Raw genomic sequence first — 21,400 nt, forward strand, 5'->3', positions numbered from 1 at the left:
AGCTCCAGCAACGAAGTGCAGTCTCCCAGCATCTCCACGATCTGCGTGGGGCCCTTCTGCTCGCTGCTCAGCACGTTGTCTGGTCACTAGCCGCTGGCTTGTGCCCTTCTTTGACGACATCCGACAACCAACGCTGCTGGTCTGGTTGCTCCAGCTCGGCCCTTGCTCCCTTTTTCGAGAGGAGCACCCCGGACCCTCCTGGTCCACTCAAGACGCCATTTTAGGCCCACCACGTGGCCCTGAAATCTGCCAAGGCTTGTTGCCCCAATCCTGGGCCCAGCGACGCCGACAGCATCAACCTTCGTGGGACAGCTCGCACCTCCATCCTGGTCGCCGACAACGCCTCCTGGTCCGTGAGACTGCAGAGCCTAGCGTCGCCCACTCACCTAGTCGAGGTGACGGCCATCCGGTGCCTTCCTGGTACCCTCTGACTACTGGCTAGTAGTACGAACTTGGTCCCCTCTGCTTTCAGGTATCAACGATCACTGATCCAGGTTTGGATCTCTGCGAACTATTCATCACTGGTCGCCGGCCAGCAACTCCTTTTTTTCCGGCTCCTGGCTCGTCAGCGAAGACCCCGACGCCTGTAAGACTTGTGCAGCCGCAGCCCTCGTGGCTAGGTAACTTCGGCATTTCGGTGCCTGCATAGCCTCCTTACTCTAGGGTCCCGAGTCCCTTGCTTCCGACTTGCCTTATCGGGTCCGCCCGAGACCACTAAACTTTCCGTGCCCTCGGGCACTTGTTTTAATTGTGCACTTGAAGTATTTTCTAAGAGCTTTTGTTCTGTGCTTAGTACCCTGTCCTCATAAAGAGTACAGGGCTGTTGTGATTCTAATAAATATACTGTTTATTTTTATAACACTTGTGTGGTGTCCTTTCACTTGGTGTTCAAGGGGTATGTGATGGTATTACAGCTGGCTTAACACGCCCTCTAGAGTTTAGCCCGAAGACTGCTCGTATCCACGCTACTAGGATAGCTTGTCTAAGGTTGACTTACAACCAATCACCATAAGGGTCGTTTGGAACGATACATAGTGGTCGCTAGAATAGCGAACGCTGCATATCGGGCCAACTTCTCACAGTCAGGACATAATGTTTCTACTTCTGAGGTTTCATTCAGCTATTTAAGGTATTCTGAGAGTTTTTTTCGTTTGAGTGGCAGGCCGGATACCAACGGTTTGTTCAGAATAGCCAAGCACTGGAAACATGGATGTGCTTGCTTCCCTGCCCCCTGGCTGTGCTTGCTTCCCTGCCCATGCTTGCTTCCCTGCCCACTGGCTGTGCTTGCTTCCCTGCCCATGCTTGCTTCCCCGCCCCTTGGCTGTGCTTGCTTCCCCGCCCCTTGGCTGTGCTTGCTCCCCTTCCACCTGGCTGTGCTTGCTCCCCTGCCACCTGGCTGTGCTTGCTCCCCTGCCACCTGGCTGTGCTTGCTCCCCTGCCACCTGGCTGTGCTTGCTTCCCTGCCCCCTCGCTGTGCTTGCTCTCCTGAGGGTGTGTGGGGCTCTGGCTGGGTGTGTGTGGCTCTGGCTGGGTGTGTGTGGCTCTGGCTGGGTGTGTGTGGCTCTGGCTGGGTGTGTGTGTGGCTCTGGCTGGGTGTGTGTGGCTCTGGGTGGGTGTGTGTGGCTCTGGGTGGGTGTGTGTGGCTCTGGGTGGGTGTGGGTGGCTCTGGGTGGGTGTGTTTGGCTCTGGGTGGGTGTGGGTGTGTGTGGCTCTGGCTGGGTGTGTGTGGCTCTGGCTGGGTGTGTGTGGCTCTGGCTGGGTGTGTTTGGCTCTGGGTGGGTGTGTTTGGCTCTGGGTGGGTGTGCTTGGCTCTGGGTGGGTGTGCTTGGCTCTGGGTGGGTGTGCTTGGCTCTGGGTGGGTGTGCTTGGCTCTGGGTGGGTGTGCTTGGCTCTGGGTGGGTGTGCTTGGCTCTGGGTGGGTGTGCTTGGCTCTGGGTGGGTGTGTTTGGCTCTGGGTGGGTGTGTTTGGCTCTGGGTGGGTGTGTTTGGCTCTGGGTGGGTGTGTTTGGCTCTGGGTGGGTGTGTTTGGCTCTGGGTGGGTGTGTTTGGCTCTGGGTGGGTGTGTTTGGCTCTGGCTGGGTGTGTGTGGCTCTGGCTGGGTGTGTGTGGCTCTGGCTGGGTGTGTGTGGCTCTGGCTGGGTGTGTGTGGCTCTGGCTGGGTGTGTGTGGCTCTGGCTGGGTGTGTGTGGCTCTGGCTGGGTGTGTGTGGCTCAGGCTGTGTGTGTGTGGCTCAGGCTGGGTGTGTGTGGCTCAGGCTGGGTGTGTGTGGCTCAGGCTGGGTGTGTGTGGCTCAGGCTGGGTGTGTGTGGCTCAGGCTGGGTGTGTGTGGCTCAGGCTGGGTGTGTGTGGCTCAGGCTGGGTGTGTGTGGCTCAGGCTGGGTGTGTGTGGCTCTGGCTGGGTGTGTGTGGCTCTGGGTGTGTGTGTGTGGCTCTGGGTGTGTGTGTGTGTGGCTCTGGGTGTGTGTGTGTTTGTGTGTGGATCTGGGTGTGTGTTTGTGTGTGGATCTGGGTGTGTGTGTTTGTGTGTGGATCTGGGTGTGTGTGTTTGTGTGTGGATCTGGGTGTGTGTGTTTGTGTGTGGATCTGGGTGTGTGTGTTTGTGTGTGGATCTGGGTGTGTGTGTGGATCTGGGTGTGTGTGTGGATCTGAGTGTGTGTGGATCTGTGTGTGTGTGTGTGAGTGTGTGTGGCTCTGGGTGTGTGTTGCTCTGGGTGTGTGTGGCTCTGGGTGTGTGTGGCTCTGGGTGTGTGTGGCTCTGGGTGTGTGTGGCTCTGGGTGTGTGTGGCTCTGGGTGTGTGTGGCTCTGGGTGTGTGTGGCTCTGGGTGTGTGTGGCTCTGGGTGTGTGTGGCTCTGGGTGTGTGTGGCTCTGGGTGTGTGTGGCTCTGGGTGTGTGTGTGGGGGGGGGCTCTGGGTGTGTGCGTGTGTGGCTCTGGGTGTGTGTGTGTGTGTGTGGCTCTTTGTGTGTGTGTGCCTCTGGGTGTGTGTGTGTGTGTGTGGGGGGGGGGGGGGGGGGTGTGTGTGTGTGTGTGGCTCTGGTGTGTGTGTGGCTGTGTGTGTGGCTCTGGGTGTGTGTGTGGCTCTGGGTGTGTGTGTGTGTGTGGCTCTGGGTGTGTGTGTGTGTGTGGCTCTGGGTGTGTGTGTGTGTGTGTGTGTGTGTGTGTGTGTGGCTCTGGGTGTGTGTGTGGCTCTGGGTGTGTGTGTGTGGCTCTGGGTGTGTGTGTGGCTCTGGGTGTGTGTGTGTGTGTGCGTGGCTCTGTGTGTGTGTGGCTCTGTGTGTGTGTGTGGCTCTGTGTGTGTGTGTGGCTCTGTGTGTGTGTGTGTGTGTGGCTGTGTGTGTGTGTGGCTGTGTGTGTGTGTGTGTGTGTGGCTCTGGGTGTGTGTGTGTGGCTCTGGGTGTGTGTGTGTGTGTGTGGCTCTGGGTGTGTGTGTGTGTGGCTCTGGGTGTGTGTGTGGCTCTGGGTGTGTGTGTGGCTCTGGGTGTGTGTGTGTGCGTGGCTCTGTGTGTGTGTGTGGCTCTGTGTGTGTGTGTGGCTCTGTGTGTGTGTGTGGCTCTGTGTGTGTGTGGCTCTGGGTGTGTGTGTGTGGCTCTGTGTGTGTGTGTGGCTCTGGGTGTGTGTGTGGCTCTGGGTATGTGTGTCGCTCTGGGTGTGTGTGTGTGGCTGGCTCTGGGTGTGTGTGGCTCTGGGTGTGTGTGGCTCTGGGTGTGTGTGTGTGGCTCTGGGTGTGTGTGTGTGTGGCTCTGGGTGTGTGTGTGGCTGGCTCTGGGTGTGTGTGTGGCTCTGGGTGTGTGGCTGTGTGTGTGGCTCTGGGTGTGTGTGTGGCTCTGGGTTTGTGTGTGTGGCTCTAGGTGTGTGTGTGTGGCTCTAGGTGTGTGTGTGTGGCTCTAGGTGTGTGTGTGTGGCTCTGGGTGTGTGTGTGTGTGGCTCTGGGTGTGTGTGTGTGTGTGGCTCTGGGTGTGTGTGTGTGTGTGGCTCTGGGTGTGTGTGTGTGTGGCTCTGGGTGTGTGTGTTTGTGTGGCTCTGGGTGTGTGTGTTTGTGTGGCTCTGGGTGTGTGTGTTTGTGTGGCTCTGGGTGTGTGTGTTTGTGTGGCTCTGGGTGTGTGTGTGTGGTAGTAATTGCTGTCTGCTGAGCTCGTCCGTAGGGTACAATAGGTCTCACATTTGCGAGAGATTAAGCTAATGGCAATGTAAATGACAATGCCATTTATTTGTCTGTTTTCAAAACAAACACATAAATATAAATGTTGTCATTTACAATGCCAATAGCTCTAACTTTTCCAAAGGCGAAACCGTTGCATTGTAAATGCTTGTGTTTCTGTGCCACATAAGGACGAAGGGAGATTGTTTCATCCTCACTCCAGCCACGATTAAAATAAGGTTCCCTTGTACCCCCCCCTCCACTCCCGCCCTTTGCCTTTCATTGCCTTCTCTTGTGATTCCACATATTTGAAGCGGTTTGTGGCGCATCCAAACCACAATTTTATCTTGAGTCGTTTATTGTTTTATTTTGCTTATTGCGTCATTGCCTGACCACGCCTAGGCTGGATTCCCCTCAATACCACGCAACTTCGTCACATTGAGAGGATGGAATGGGCGTCTGGGTGTGTGTGTGTGGCTCTGGGTGTGTGTGTGGCTCTGGGTGTGTGTGTGTGTGTGCGTGGCTCTGTGTGTGTGTGGCTCTGTGTGTGTGTGTGGCTCTGTGTGTGTGTGTGTGTGTGTGTGTGGCTGTGTGTGTGTGTGTGTGTGGCTGTGTGTGTGTGTGTGTGTGGCTGTGTGTGTGTGTGTGTGTGTGGCTCTGGGTGTGTGTGTGTGTGTGTGTGTGGCTCTGGGTGTGTGTGTGTGTGGCTCTGGGTGTGTGTGTGTGGCTCTGGGTGTGTGTGTGGCTCTGGGTGTGTGTGTGTGTGTGCGTGGCTCTGTGTGTGTGTGGCTCTGTGTGTGTGTGTGGCTCTGTGTGTGTGTGTGGCTCTGTGTGTGTGTGGCTCTGGGTGTGTGTGGCTCTGGGTGTGTGTGGCTCTGGGTGTGTGTGTGTGGCTCTGTGTGTGTGTGTGGCTCTGGGTGTGTGTGTGGCTCTGGGTATGTGTGTGGCTCTGGGTATGTGTGTGGCTCTGGGTGTGTGTGTGGCTCTGGGTGTGTGTGTGGCTGGCTCTGGGTGTGTGTGGCTCTGGGTGTGTGTGGCTCTGGGTGTGTGTGTGTGGCTCTGGGTGTGTGTGTGTGTGGCTCTGGGTGTGTGTGTGGCTGGCTCTGGGTGTGTGTGTGGCTCTGGGTGTGTGGCTGTGTGTGTGGCTCTGGGTGTGTGTGTGGCTCTGGGTTTGTGTGTGTGGCTCTAGGTGTGTGTGTGTGGCTCTAGGTGTGTGTGTGTGGCTCTAGGTGTGTGTGTGGCTCTGGGTGTGTGTGTGTGTGGCTCTGTGTGTGTGTGTGTGTGGCTCTGGGTGTGTGTGTGTGTGTGGCTCTGGGTGTGTGTGTGTGTGGCTCTGGGTGTGTGTGTTTGTGTGGCTCTGGGTGTGTGTGTTTGTGTGGCTCTGGGTGTGTGTGTTTGTGTGGCTCTGGGTGTGTGTGTTTGTGTGGCTCTGGGTGTGTGTGTGTGGTAGTAATTGCTGTCTGCTGAGCTCGTCCGTAGGGTACAATAGGTCTCACATTTGCGAGAGATTAAGCTAATGGCAATGTAAATGACAATGCCATTTATTTGTCTGTTTTCAAAACAAACACATAAATATAAATGTTGTCATTTACAATGCCAATAGCTCTAACTTTTCCAAAGGCGAAACCGTTGCATTGTAAATGCTTGTGTTTCTGTGCCACATAAGGACGAAGGGAGATTGTTTCATCCTCACTCCAGCCACGATTAAAATAAGGTTCCCTTGTACCCCCCCCTCCACTCCCGCCCTTTGCCTTTCATTGCCTTCTCTTGTGATTCCACATATTTGAAGCGGTTTGTGGCGCATCCAAACCACAATTTTATCTTGAGTCGTTTATTGTTTTATTTTGCTTATTGCGTCATTGCCTGACCACGCCTAGGCTGGATTCCCCTCAATACCACGCAACTTCGTCACATTGAGAGGATGGAATGGGCGTCTCAGCGGGCTTAAAGGAGCAAGGGTGGGCTCCTCATTGAGCGCGGTGATCGCACTGAGGCGTCAAACAGTGCGCACTTGGGGGCTACATTTTACCACAGTATTTCTGTAGCCAGGGCTTTACGTGGGATGAAAAAACTGGAGGTCACAAAGGGGCGTGGCCGATGTAATTAAATGCCTGGCTAAAGACATTAAGCTAAAAATGTGTTCTTAGCACAGTGTGCCGCACAACTGTTATTTCTGCTGCTTCTGTCATTGCCTCCAGATATATAATAAAACAAGTAACCTTACACCTACAAGTCAGGACTATTGGCTTTGCCAATGGTTAGTAGTTGCATAAAATACATATACAATGTGCAAACACATCTCTGGCTTCATTTTATATAATATTGAAAATGCTTCAGTTTGTGTGTGAGAGGTTGTGGCGTAAGGGCCTGTGCTGCCGCCTCTGGAGCTGGGTAAGGATGTTCGAGTCTCGGTCGGCTAAACATCCTGTGATTCTGGACAAATGGCTTTTGCTCCCCGTGCCTACCAAAAAATAAATGTATATGTCCTTGTTGGAGCTTTTGCAAAGTGCTTAAAGTTCGCGCAATATAGAACCGCAAAAAAAAAAAGTTACATCAAAAGCAAATAAAATGTTTGATGGAGAGCCCCAAAGGGACCAGTCTCAGCACCTGCTCTTTAGAGCTGTCGGTGATGAGCAGTGGCAGGACCCGGCTCACTTAAATCCCTGCCCGTAGCCGTAGATAAAGAAGGATACAATTACCCTGTAGAGCTCCGTTTAGCGTTTACTGATCCTAGGGGAGTGAATTAACCTGCGGCGTGGAAGGTCTGCACAGATCTTGGAAGCAGCAGTAATTGCATGAACCCGTCGAGCTATCTTGCAGCAAGTACCCCCTGAGCTGAGCAGAGAAATGCGGCGGGCAAAAGGGTGAGCGCCTACCCCCAGCTCTGCAGGGGACGTTGGAACAGCAATAAAAAAACACTGGACGCTAATATTTTCCCAGCTGCGAAACAGGGAGTCGCGAGCTCTAACCTCGACTTACCCAAGTCACTGCACTGTAGGACCCTGGATGCAGGTCTTTAACACCGAGCCTAAGTTTGATTATCTGCCAAATTTAGAAGTGCTTAGAAATTAGGTAAACACCGTTGTTAGGCGCTACCAATAATGAACATTTACACGACTGCCCTGCACAACCTTTAACCCGCTCACGCCAAAGGAAGGTAGTAAAATATTACAAAGGAGAGGTTGGGGAAATAATGAGAAAGAAAATGGGGAAGGGGTGTACAGCCATATGGAGAAAGGCCTGGGAGGGTGGGGAGCGGGAGTGAATCACAAAGATGAGTAAGAAAAATTAAGCCCCGTGCAGGGGCCCGTGTGCCCTATAAGGAATGCAGATGCCTTCGCGAAAGTAACATGTCCCAGGAAAAGTTACATGATCCACAACAGATTGCACCCTGCGCACCGCTGCTCGCTCCAGACAGCAAAACGCCATGGGAGTGCATATTTTAAGAAGAGGTGGTACATGCACCCGCCTTTGGCTAATTGCGTGCTTCCATTTTTTCAAAGCCACATGCAAAGGCCAATAGAATTTGAAAACCAGAAACACAAGCTTTCAGAAAGCTTTCTTAATGTCTGGAGGGATTTGAAGAGGTCCGCTCCTAGAGCAGCACAAGCGCGCTGCTAGGCGAGACCTAAAAAGGGAAGCAAGTATGGTAATGATAAAAGTGTCAGCTCTGGCTGAAGGTAAGCCAAATCCTCGCCCTGCATCTAACACTTACTACGCTTGACGGGTTAGTTGTTAGATCAGTCAGCTTAGAAAGAAATGTGGGTAAGAAAAAAATAAAAGAAAAGGGAACCAAGCTCGCCCAGCTGCTAAGACTATATCATTTACAGTATGTATCATTGCCATAGCTAACTAAAACAGTATCTGGAAAGTCTGCATTATAGTTTTAAGGATACCAAGTGAACTTTATGGATAATATAGTAGATTAGAAATTAAATTCCTTGCACGATCTAGCATTATTCTCCTGGAACATACATGGTTTATGAAAGATGTAGGATGTGGAGTCCTTCGAGGAGATATTCTCCTAATAGGCTATAACACTGCTCCAGGAGACTTGGTTGTGGCTCGCCTACGTGGGTTCCCTATGCTGTAAAGTAGGCATCTATAGTAAGGTTTGTTTAATTTTTGGTTCCAGAAATGCCCCGTCACCAAATAATGTATGCAATCTGGGGCTCCTTAAACTCCAACTGCAAGAGTTAGAACTCAAAGAATCACTAAACAGTTCAATCAAAAGTTCTCAATGTCACTTTTTGAGATTCTAGTCCTGTAGGATAATCCAATAAAGAAAGGCATTATTAAAAATATGATATCAACTGCAACCAATCTCTAGACCGCTAGGATTACCGCCTAAATCTGTCTTTTGGAAGTTTGCAAACCATACTGCTGTTAGGGCGGGGTAGGTGGCAACAATGTGGGTGGAAGGACATGGGGGAGAAGACAACAGCTGTGTGAAAAAAGTGCTGTGATGTGGGCAGTAGTGGCCCCATCATAGCGCTTTTCCTCAACATTGCAGGAGGCAACACAGAGGGAGGGGGCAGGAAGCAATACGGAGGGGAAGCAGGATGTAACACAAAGTGGGGAGAGGTATACAAGGGAGATAGCTGATAAGCAAACACTTTCATACTTAAAAACAAAGAAAAAAGTAGTTTCTAAATATTTAGCATAAGAGGGATACAAGTAATGTGTCCATGCCATGCTCCAGGGAAGCGACAAACCAAAAAATAGGAAGGAGGCCTACAGCAATCAAAGGTAAGCAACAGGCAGCCTGTAAGCCCACTGCTAAAAAATTTAAGATCTTCCCAGAGACAGCAAACAGCGGTCTTAGGCAAATCTATAAACCTAGGGTAGGCTGCTTTGGTTTTAACTGCTCTCCCTCAGCTTATGTTTAAGCACAGTTTCCAGTGCAACTAAGTCTTAGGGTACTGGCTTACATTTCATCTTGTTTTTGGTGTTAACTGTGGTGAAAAGAAGTCTAGAAAAACTATTTTCCTGGATTATTTCACAATTGGTGATATATGGGCAACTGTTACTAAGCAGCTGCGGGTGTTCTAAATGTGCCAGTTAGGAAATCAAACCTATGCCTTTAGCCTCTTGGGGGGAAGTGGAACTTTTTTGCAAACCTATGTCAGTGCATTAAATGCCTGATTATTGTGGAGGGGGTGAGAGCAGTCAGGAACTGTAATTTCTGCTTTCGAGCAATTTGCATCATATTCTTTCCATTCAACTTCCCTTTCAAGCATGATGCGGTGTTTCCCACCATAGGGTTCATCATCATCATCATTATTATTGTCTGAGATAGCCGACCCTCTTGAGGGGAGTTAATTCTACAAGGATCCAGTCTGGATGAGACACCAATTTCTCAAGTGCCCTGGTGATAGAAGGATCTATAATTTCAGAAGTGTTCAAAGGTTTCTTTGTACGAAAATGTGTTGCGGTATCAACAAGAAGCATCTATTCCTGTAGTGCTCCAGCATATCCTCCTTCATAAAGTACTTTGTCCCCTGCAAGGTGCAATAGGGGACAGCCTAGAAATAAACCAGTCATACTTGGTACAACTGTTGCCACACTACCAAAAAGGAGGCAACCACTCAAAATCTACATTCTTGATTTATTGTTGAAACCCAGATTTGATCAGGCTCAGCATGAGAGCCATTCTATGCATACTGTGGGCATCCTTTTATTTAGGTTATGGTGTCCCACACTAATGGCCCAGACTGTCTCCTAGCCTTAAATGGTATAGGTCAGAATATGAAGCATTATATGCATCCTTCTGCTGGATGACAGTGGCTGAAAGTCTTGTGCTTCTCTATCCAAGGAAACTTAAAATACAAGTGCTATGTCGGAGTGCCAAATAAATATTGGTTCCTATTTATCCTTTTCTTGCTTTTTCTGTTAACCTTCTCCACAAAGTACTGCTGGGACCAAAGTATGGCAAATTTTTAATCAGAAAATGGCTGCAAGCATGAGACAATGCAAATCTGACAACATCATACGAGAATCTCAATAGTAATAATACTCAGATGTAACTATATCCATAATATTTTTCAAAGAAGACCACGATTAACATAATGCGAAGTTATGCCAAATTTATAAAGCATTTACCGATTATTGGAGAAAAAGGATAGTCTCTCGCTGGAATTCAGTAACAAAACTACAATCATGGTTATTAACAGAGCATCTCTACTAATAGTATTCAATTTTTAGTAGGTGTAAGAGTGATTTTCAAAGATGTTTAAATCGTCAGCGATTGAGAGCTTGAGTTATCAGGCATGGCTGTATTCTTTTTCCTAATTACCTTCAGGTACAGATATAACCCCGAATGCATAATTATAATTTCATGAACAATGATTCTAGGAGTGAAAATAATAGACATCTACTAAATAAGATCTTCCAAAATTAATTAATACAATTTAAAATGTTCATGTTAAAGGATATTAAATCTCTAGGAGCTCTATGTTCAAGTGTAAGATGAGCTGCAAAGTCATCTGTGACATGATTTGGATCTCCTCCGGGCAATGCTGCACATATAGGACATATCTGAAATGACAAAAATCACAATACTTACAACACATCATTTTACAGTCTTAAAAGACCAATGTTACAATCACTGTTTATTCCACGTCAACTGATCTTGACTACACTCCAAAAGCAACATTTTCTCACAGAGCTGTGCTGTGTAAGGTGTAAAACAGTTCCTTGTTATTTAAAGTTAAAGTAAATTATTGAAGTGCAGAATATCAATTCAGAGGCCTGTTGTCAAGGATGCAAAATGTGAAGAACTTGAATGCAAAATGCTCTCCGCTTATTTGAAAACATTTGTTTGCAGAAACAACATAGCTTCTGAACCATTTTTGTGGGTCTATATGCATCTTTCTTTCCTGTTCTCCAACAAATTCTCATTGATGGTCTTATACCAGCTATGTTCCATAGTGCACCCTCTGGATATCTGCCACACACAAAGAGCAAACTATCTTGCATAAGAGAGCTTCACATAGGCTGACAGTAATGTTGTACTTTAAAAGGTGAAGTAGTCAAGAGAGTCCGGTAAAAAGAATGCCAGTTTACCCACCAGAATCATGGTGAGGTCAAACCAGTTTTGTTTATCACCTTGGACTCTGTACATATCACCTTCAATGCTACGGTGATTCATCTTGGATGCTGCACTCCCTTGAATCCCATTGTTCATGACGAGCTCAGCTCGTCATGAGCACACGAGCAGTGTACTGCATGACTAGCTGAGCTAGTCATGAACATGGAAGGTGTTAAAAAGTGGTCCATTATGTCCATGGCGCTATCCTCATTGGGAGGAGTGAGGTTGCACACTGAAAGGTGTACAAATGTACACAGCAGGAGACAGTGAACAGGCTGGGGAAAAGGTGCTGGGGGGTCAGAGGGGACATGATTGACATTCAAAACTGGGATATAAAAATTCACTGTTAAAGTTCAGCGGTAGGCTGGTCTATACATACATAAAACTCCAAGCACAGCATTTGAGCAAAGACAAGGCAAAAGGGTGCTAAAAAGAAATCATGTATAGAGTGGGAAACATCTGTGCAAATACTCAGGATCTCAACTTCAAGTATAGGTTATAAAAGCATACGAAGATAACATCTCTATACCAACATATTTTAGTATCACTATGGGGCGAAACGGGGAGAAGTCAAGTGAACAGTCAAAATTAGATAAATACACAGTCTGAAAGTGGTAGCTCCATGATGACTATGCTCAAATACATACACTGGAGAATAAAGGTTGAAGACTAACAAGGGAGGATATACAAAACACTAGATATGAATAACAAAATTTGGGAAGTACTGAAGACCTACTATGGAGACAAGGCTTACAGGAGATGACAACAAAAGTGATGGAATTGGAACAGTGAATCTCCGAAGCTGAATGAATGGATTATGTACACGTAGAAGACATAGGTTATGAAACCTAATGGGTTGTCTCACCTGGACTAAAGAATATCAGAGGCATCGGAAAAATGAGTCCACCAAAGTAAAGGAAGCCAGAGAGGTTGTGGAGTACATATTGATGAGATTAGGTTAGATGAGGAGGGATGCCTAAAGAGTATCAACAGGACGTAGGGTGGAGGGTGCATCAGGGCAGAATTAAAAGGTGCTAACCTGCAATATTAGCTCACTATCAGGGTCCCTTCTTCTCGACATGTGGGATCCATGAACACTTCTCCAGCAGAAAGACAAGTATTTCATACATAACAAAAATGCATATGTAGAGGCAACATCTGTGCTTTTCCTCTTAACAAATTCAAAAAAGCATTACAAAAAATAGATAATTTAAGTGGGTTTAAAAATACACAATTTCATTGCTTTTCGATTTTTCAGTCTTTTAAAAGAGAAAATAACCTAAGAAAACTATTGCCTTACTCATGGCGGCTACTATGAAGCATATTATGCAGACGGATTGTTTGGAAAGTACAGATATTGCCACAAACAGCACGGCAATATAACCCAGGAACAACACATTTCCATGACGTGATGGCAATTTGCTTCTACTATCAAACTGGTATCATACTCCTAACTGACAGAGCTCCTCTGGTAAGGTGGAAACCAATAAGCTGACATACATTTTCCGCTATATTTCAGTTAGCCATGGTTAGGTGCATGTACTTACAATTAATTGTGTCTTTCTGTGCAAATGTTAGGCTTAATGGAACGATGGAGAAGGAAAGGATCTCTTTCATACCCAAAGGAGGAAATTTAAGCATATGAGCAGTCCTGTTAGTCTTTAGCACGATTTTCTGGATTCTCCGTTTTGTACCCTTCAGGACCCTATCAGGTGATGTCGCAGTGGGTGACCCTGAAGAGAGACAAATGCCCTTTGCCTTTGACCCTTTAAAACTGGTGAAACTAGCCTATGGGCCGTCAAGTGAAGGGAAAAGGCAATGGTCTCTCAAACTCCAATGACTAAGTCAGAGCAGCTTAGTCAACATCGAGTCTACTTCAGGAATGACAGATAATCTTGCATGGTTTTTCTGATAGGGTCATCCAATTCTTTATATTATAATAATCTAGAAAATATGAAATGACCGGTGATTATAATAATAAGTAATGCAAAAACGAGGATTAGTAATGAGAAGATTGAACAATTGTTACTTACCTGTAAACAGGTGGTTCTCCAGTATTGGTGCGTTTCATAGATTCACATGCTTGAATATTCCCCGTCGTCGAAGTGGGAGTCCCACAGTAAATAAAATAGCAATAATGCTAATATATATACATATGTAATATCATAATAAATAATAAAACAGATAAAATATATACTAAAAAACCTCAACAAAGGTTCCTACATAGGAATGCATTAGAGAGAAAAAACTCATTTGCAACATATCAGTGTCATTATGTTAGTCCAAACTGCAGCCAATCAGGCTCAAGCACCCTCTAGAACCTTCTCCTCAGAAGCTCAAGCCCTCAGATTTTCGTAGCACAAGTAATAAGAGCGTATGAGGAGAACAAGAGCCTCTGAGGGGAGGAGGGAGGGTCGCATGTGAATCTATGAAAGACACCAATACTGGAGAACCACCTGTTTACAGGTAAGTAACAATTGTTCTTCTCCAGTATTAGGGGTGTCTTTCATAGATTCACATGCTTGAATAGAATAGATAGCAGTAACCTCCTAGAACTGAGATTGCAATAATTCTTAACACTTGAAAAGAACAACATATAGCTTAAAAGCAAAGGCAATCTCAAGAAATGGAGGAGGGAACAGAGGCTCACCTTATTTGAAAAGATGACGAAGCACTGCTTGCCCAACTGCGGTATCCGCTTCGTTGACAGCTTCCAAACAATAATGTCTGGTAAAGGTGTGCCTGCTGGACCATGCCGCTGCTCGACAAATCTGGTGTAGAGGCACCCCCGCAAACAACGCGGTGGACGATGCCATCGCTCTTGTTGAATGTGCCTTTACTGGACTCGGTAAAGGCCTGCCAGCCTGCTGATGACAAAAGGATATGGCTGAAGAGAGCCATCGTGCAACTGTTTGTTTAGTCACTGAATGCCCTTTTCGCAGCAGTCCATATGCTATAAATAGCTGATCGGATTTACGGAAAGGGGCTGTTCTGGAAATGTAGAATTTTAGACAACGTTTTATGTCTAAAGAATGTAGTCGTTGTTCTGCTGGAGATTTAGGATCCGGGAAAAAATTCTTTAAGAAGACAGGTTCGTTCAAATGGAAGTCAGTAGGTACTTTTGGTAGAAAAGAAGGGTTGGTACGAAGTGACACTCCATCGGGCTTGAACTGTAAATACGGAGGCTTGATGGTAAAAGCGTGTAGGTCACTTACACGACGAGACGATGTTAAAGCCAAAAGTAAAGCAACCTTCCAGGTAAGAAACTTGATTTGTGCTCGGTGAATCGGCTCAAATGGAGGCTTCATAAGTTGCGATAATACCACGTTGAGGTGCCATGCCGGAGGAGGGCGCCTTAATGGAGGAAACTTCCTGAAAAGACCTTTAAAGAACTGTCGGATGATTCTGGATGAACAGAGAGACGTAGAGCCATCATGGCGATAGCGGGAAATGGCTGCCAGAAAGACTCTCAATGTGGCATGTGAGAGACCAGACTGAGCGAGGCTCAGAAAGAACGGTAAAAGTTGCTCCGGAGTGGAATCAATTGGATGAATGTTAGATGCAGCGCACCAATGACAGAAACGCTTCCACTAACTTATATGTTTTGATGGTTGATGGAGCTCTAGCAGACGCTAGAATGTCTACATTCTTGGGGCATAGTTAAGGAGGCAAATTCAACGTATTCAGGTTCCATGCCGACAATTGAAGCGTCGACGGGTCTGGATGGCAAATTTGCCCGCCGTCCATCGTCAGGAGGTCCGAACGTGGATGTAGATGAATGGGCTTGCATTGTGACATTAGAAGGAGTTCCGAAAACCAAGCCTGCCTGGGCCAACGTGGGGCGATTAGAATCAAGCGGCAGGGTTGCCTGCGCATCTTCCACAACGTTCTTGGCACCAATGGGATCGGTGGAAACGCATAAGCAAACAGTCTGCTCCAATCCATGAGTAGGGCATTGCCGCTGGATTCTGGATGAGGATGCCAACTTGCGAAGTCTGGCACTTCCGATTCACTGGGGTTGCAAAGAGGTCTATCTTGGGATGACCCCATCGACGGAACACCAGGTCTAGAGTTGGTTGGTGCAACTCCCATTCGTGAGTGGATGACGCAGACCTGCTCAGGGAATCTGCCAGTATGTTGGATGCCCCCGGCAGATGGACTGCCGTCAAAGAAATGTTGTGACGAAGTGCCCATTCCCAAATTCTTTGAGCCAGACGAGACAGAGGCTGAGATTTCGTGCCGCCCTGTTTGTTCATGTAGTGCATGCTGGTGGTGTTGTCTGTTTGAACCAGCACCGATTCCCCTTGCACCACGGGCAAGAATGCTTTGAGCGCCAGGAAGATTGCCAGCAACTCCAGTCGGTTGATATGCCAGGTTCGCTGAATCGCCGTCCATTTTCCCTTGATGGAAAGGTCCAGGAGATGGGCACCCCATCCTTCCATGGACGCATCCGTGGTCAATGTCATATCCGGAGGCTGGGCAAGGAAAGAAACCCCTTTGTCCAGATCGGTTCGTTGTTCCCACCAGAGCAGACTGGTCTTCATGCGGGGTGTGACTGTCACCTGGTCGTTGAACGACCCTGACACTTGTCGCCATTGCAGGTCCAATTCCTCCTGTACAGGAAGGGTACGTAACCTGCAATTTGGGATCAGTGCGATAAAAGATGATGCCATCCCCAGAAATGATTTTAACATCCGCACTGAAACTGACTTTTTTGACCCGATGGTTGAGACCAGACGAACTATCTTCTGTCGCCGTTCGATGGAGACGAACGCTTTTGACACGTCCGTGTCTAGGATAGCTCCGAGGAAATTCCTGTTCCGTAGAGGTGTGAAGTGTGACTTTTCCACATTGATGGTCAACCCTAGAGACATGAACAGGGTTTGGCACAAACGTGTGTCGTGAGCCAACTGGAGCGAGGATTGGGATTTTAGAAGACAATCGTCCAGGTAAGGAAATATCTGGACTCCCTGAAGACGCAGATGAGCCATGACCGGAGCCAGAACCTTCGTGAAAACACGAGGAGCTGATCGGAGGCCAAAAGGTAGGACTTTGAACGGATAGTGAACGTGACCCACCTAGAACCTCAAGTATTGCCGAGGTCGATGGATAATTGGCACATGGAAATAGGCGTCTTGCAGGTCTATTGTCGTCAAAAAATTTCCGCTGCAGAGAAGTCGCAAGACTTCCGACAACGTCAACATGCGGAAAGATTGTTGCTTTAGGAATAGATTGAGAGCTCTCAAGTCCATAAAAGGACGCCACTCCCCCGTCTTCTTCAGAATGAGGAAAAACCTTGAATAGAAACCTTCCCCTCGCTGAGATACAGGAACCACTTCGACTGCACCCTTTGTTAACAAAAGTAGAACTTGATGTTGTAGTTCTTCTAGATGGAGAGGTGGCGGACCCGAAGGCGGAGAATGAGGAGGAATCTCTGTGAACTCCAAGGCGTGACCCTTGCGCACAATGTCCAAAACCCATTGGTCTGATGTTATTTGAGACCACTGGGAGTAAAACTGCGAGATTCGCCCTCCAACATTCTGCTGAACTCGAAAGTCATTGACGTTTGTTGTTGTTGTTGGAACCTCTATAATTAGACTTTACTCTATAGGACTTGGAGTGTTGTTGACGAGAAGATTGCTGATTTGAGTAACGTTGGTTTCCCTGATTGTACTGGCGGTACTGCGATTGTCCTCCTCGTGAATAATTGGACGAGGTGCCCCGTCCACGCGCTCCACGAAAAGGCTGCTTTTTGAACTGTAAGGACCCAAGCTACTTTGCTGTGTCGGTATCTTTCTTTATGGTCTCCAATGATTCATCAATGTGAGAACCAAACAAAGATTCACCATCATATGGCATGTCAAGTATTTTTGACTGGACCTCTTGCCTGAACGACGTGGATTTCAACCATCCCTGGCGTCGGAGCGCCGCAGCACTGGCAAGAATACGGAAGGCAGTACTTGCCACGTCCACAGCACAGTCAATCATTTCTTCCGAAGCTCTTTGCCCATCCTGAAGGATCTGGAGCGCTTCCGCTTTGGATGTTTCTGGAAGTTGCGCAAGCAGCACGGAAATGTCTGACCACATTTGACGGTCGAAACGACCTAAAATGGCTAGAGCATTTGCGGCTCGGGCTGAAGTAGACGCCATGGACGAAAACTTCTTTCCAATTGCATCTAAACGTCGACCCTCTCTATCGGGAGGGGAAGTGATAGGTGCTGCTGGGTTGCGCGCACGACGTTGCGCTGCCTGAGTCACTACGGAGTCTGGCTTAGGATGCGAGAGTAAACATGCAGGCGAGCCCATTGGGGCCTTATATTTCTTCTCTAATCGAGGTATTTGAGCAGGCAAGGAGTTAGGAGCCTGCATGATCTTTAGCCCCTCTTTCCAAACAAATTCTATGATTGGTATGGTATGGACTTGCTTATAAGGCTGGTCCTTAAAATCATAAAGGAAACAGTCTTCGTCTCGCTGCACCCTAGGTAACTTGAAGCGGTCCGCCGCTTTATCCATCAATTTATGGAAGCTAGCGATGTCAACCGGAGGTGAATCACTGGAAGCGCCCTGTTGTGGCGATGGTGTCTGAACTCGATAGTCATCGAATTCCGCCATATATGGATCTTGTTCATCATCTGTATCCTGATTAACCTCACCTTCCTCTCTTTCCGGCTCTGATTCATCATCCACATCTTGCTGTGAATTAGCAGGGAGAGTTGCACGCGGATTTTCTGAAGGAGCAGATTGCCTAGGAGGTGTTTGCTGAGGCTGAAAAGACATTGCTGCGTCAGAGGTAACATGTCCCGGAGTACCCTGGGGGGTAGGCGGAAATCTTCTATTATAATCCTCCAACATATGTTGAAGGTTGGAAAATAGCGACACTGGAATAGCCGCCATAGGAACCTGCACGCATTGTTCCTCATGCTGGTCTACAGTCTCATCCTCATCTTCTTCAGAACTAGTGTCCTGACATTTGATTATTAAATCCGATGGACTCTGAGCATCACCATAAACAGTTTCATCTGGAACGGATTCCTTCTCATGGTCCGATACGAACAACGGAGAAGGTGGCTGTAGAGTGGGTGTTTGCAGTTGGAGAGTAGAATCCTCCACAATGCTGATAGAAGACTCCGTTGCAGGGACTGAAGTGTCCAATGGCACTAAGGGCATATTGGCGAAGGACAGAGAACTTGAAGCTGTCGTCAACACAGATGTTGACGTAGACCCTTGCGTCGACGACGAGGTCTTGGATGTATTCGTCGACACAGGAGGCTTTGATACTACCGTCGACGTTGTTTTTGTCGACGGGATCGTCGTCGAATCCTTGAATGAAAACTTCGCCGTCGACGTGGTCCTCGACGCCGACTGTGTTCTCGACGTCGACTGGGTCGTCGACGGTGTCTTCAAAGTCGACGGTGTCTTAGACGTTGACGGTGTCTTCGACGTCGACGGGAGCTTAGCCGTCGACGGGAGCTTAGCCGTCGACGGGAGCTTAGACGTCGACGGGAGCTTAGACGTCGACGGGAGATTAGACGTTGACGGGACCGTCGACGATGATTTCTTTGTCGCCGTTGGCTTCTTCGTCGACGATATAATAGGGACCGTCGACGAGACTGAAGAGGTAGAGGCTTTCGTAGACGTGAAAGCCGTCGACGAGAATTTCGCAGACGACGCCGTTGTGACAGTAGTCGTCGACGAAGCCACAGTAGCCAATCTCGTCGATGGAATGGTCGTCGACGAGCCCGTCGACGACCGCGCTGTCATAAGTGTAACCACACTTATAGAGGCTGGAAAAGACGCCTGAGAGCCAGGTCTCGTGGGCGTAGACACAGCAGTCATAGTAGCAGTAGGTGGTACTGTAGCTACAGTCAAAGCCAGCTTTTTCTTCTTTAGAAAAGGAGATGGCAACTCCTGAACACTGCCACGCTTGGAAGCCACAGAAGAAGGGCCTGACTGGAAACTTTCTGCGTCTGATAAAACTGCGTCCTTATCTTGAAGGCGCTTCAGCCATAAAAGGAGACGACCCTCCCTGTCTCTGAGGGTTTTAGGAGGGAAAGTTCTACAGAACTTACAGTCAGCCACCTTGTGTTCTGGATACAAGCAGTAAATACACTTTTGGTGGGGGTCCTTCTCAAACAAACGCAGTTTCCCACAGGAAGAGCAAGGTCTAAATAAAGACTTCTTACTTGACATTTTGAGAAAACACTGAGTAGAAGAGTAGATATGAAGAAAAACTGAGCAGAGCTCAGGGAGACTCCCTTCACACGACATGCGGTAGAAAATCTGAGGGCTTGAGCTTCTGAGGAGAAGTTTCTAGAGGGTGCTTGAGCCTGATTGGCTGCAGTTTGAACTAACATAATGACACTGATATGTTGCAAATGAGTTTTTTCTCTCTAATGCATTCCTATGTAGGAACCTTTGTTGAGGTTTTTCAGTATATATTTTATCTGTTTTATTATTTATTATGATATTACATATGTATATATATTAGCATTATTGCTATTTTATTTACCGTGGGACTCCCACTTCGACGACGGGGAATATTCAAGCATGTGAATCTATGAAAGACACCCCTAATACTGGAGAAAATATAATACAGCTAACATTTTAATGAGGGCTAATCAAAGACTAAAGTACATTCATCTGTTAGAACTGAACAAAAATCCTTCATACCTCTCCTTCATCTAACCAGAGAGAGCACAGGCTCGGTCTGTGTTACCAATGTTTTAAGTTCACCAGTCAGTTTGTCACTGTGACCCTCGACATCAGAATGTTCTACCCCCGAGATGCTGAAACAGAGGTTTTTAAACTATTACAATAGGTGTGGCCGTAGATACACATGCTTAGCATAGACTAAATGGCAGATCTCCCTGTAAGCAGTGATTAACTTGTGTATGGTGCATTTGTTTGAAATAGAGTACAAAGTACTGCTTGACCAACATTGGCTTGCCGTCGCGCCATAACATCTACACAATAATGCTTTGTAAATGTATGTGATCTAGTCCATGTAGCTGATTAACATAGGTCGGCTATTGGAATATTCCCTTGAAATGCCATAGAAGCCCTTTTTTTTGCGTGTAGAGTGGGCACTTGGTGGAATAGGGAGTGTTTGTTAGGCTTTGGCATAACATGTTTGAATACATTTTACTATTCAACGTGTAAATACCCGACTTAGAGATTGCTTTCACTTTATGTGGTTTTGAAAACACAAATATTTGTGTTTTGCTGAGAGATTGTGTATTATCGGCATAGTACATTAGTACTCTTGACAGCTAATGTATCAAAAGCTCTTACAGATACTGATTCTAGTTGAGGGAAGAACACAGGTAATTCTTTGGATTGTGCCTTGTAAAAATGAGATATTACTTTAGGTATAAAAAAATTAGGGTTAGGTCTTATAACAACTTTATACCTATGTACTTTAAAAAATGGTACTTCTAAAGTTAATGCTTGAATTTTTCCTACTCTTCCGAGTGAGGTCATTTCAATGAGAAAAGAGAGTTTCCATGATAGAAACTGCAATTGGCATGTATGCAATGGTTCAAACAGTGGCCTCATTAACCTTATTAACACAATATTTAGATTCCACATTTCTGTAGGTAGTACCCTAGGTGGAATAACTTATGTGTAGAAAAGCTTTAATTACAAGAATTTTAAACAGGGGAGTATGTTCTCGATTTTGAAGATATGCAGCTAGTGATGTAAGGTGCATTTTAATGGAACTATTTTTTTGGTTTTATTTATTTATTTATTTTGATTGATTTCATTTTAAAGAGTTTTATATAGCGCTGGCTAGACCGGAAGGTATCAGCGCCTACATTTTTTTAAATGAAGCATGCAACATATAATGTTTTGAGGGGATACGTGTATGGGATTAATGACCTTTGAATGGCAGTAATGAACAAATCATTTCCACTTTGCTGCATAGCATGCACCTTGTTGTGGGTCATAGGTCTTTTTTTAGGATATCCATACATTGTTTTTGGTAAGTTTGGATAACCGAATTCTAAGACCTGAGGAGCCAAATTGCAAGATCTAGAGTTCTAGGATTTGGATGCAGTATGGATCCTTTTTTCTTCGTAAAGTTTTGTCGGTTGCGTAACATTTGATGTGGTACTACAGACATCTCCAGCATTGTTGTATACCATGGTTGTCTGCCCATTTTGCAGCAATCA

The 21,400-nt window shown here is 47.0% G+C and overlaps 1 protein-coding gene across 1 annotated transcript in view; it reads right to left on the minus strand.

Annotated features, from left to right (window-relative positions):
- The window catches only part of KCMF1 (potassium channel modulatory factor 1), a 397,476-nt gene that overhangs the window by 184,671 nt on the left and 191,405 nt on the right, over positions 1-21,400 (minus strand). Inside the window, exon 4 of the mRNA XM_086961817.1 lies at positions 10,574-10,675. Within this exon, the coding sequence (XP_086817943.1) occupies positions 10,574-10,675 (102 nt within the window). The remainder of the gene's footprint in view (positions 1-10,573; positions 10,676-21,400) is intronic.

The sequence above is a fragment of the Lissotriton vulgaris genome, chromosome 3_1, assembly GCF_964263255.1.
Source record: "Lissotriton vulgaris chromosome 3_1, aLisVul1.2, whole genome shotgun sequence".
In the NCBI taxonomy this organism is placed as follows: domain Eukaryota; kingdom Metazoa; phylum Chordata; class Amphibia; order Caudata; family Salamandridae; genus Lissotriton; species Lissotriton vulgaris.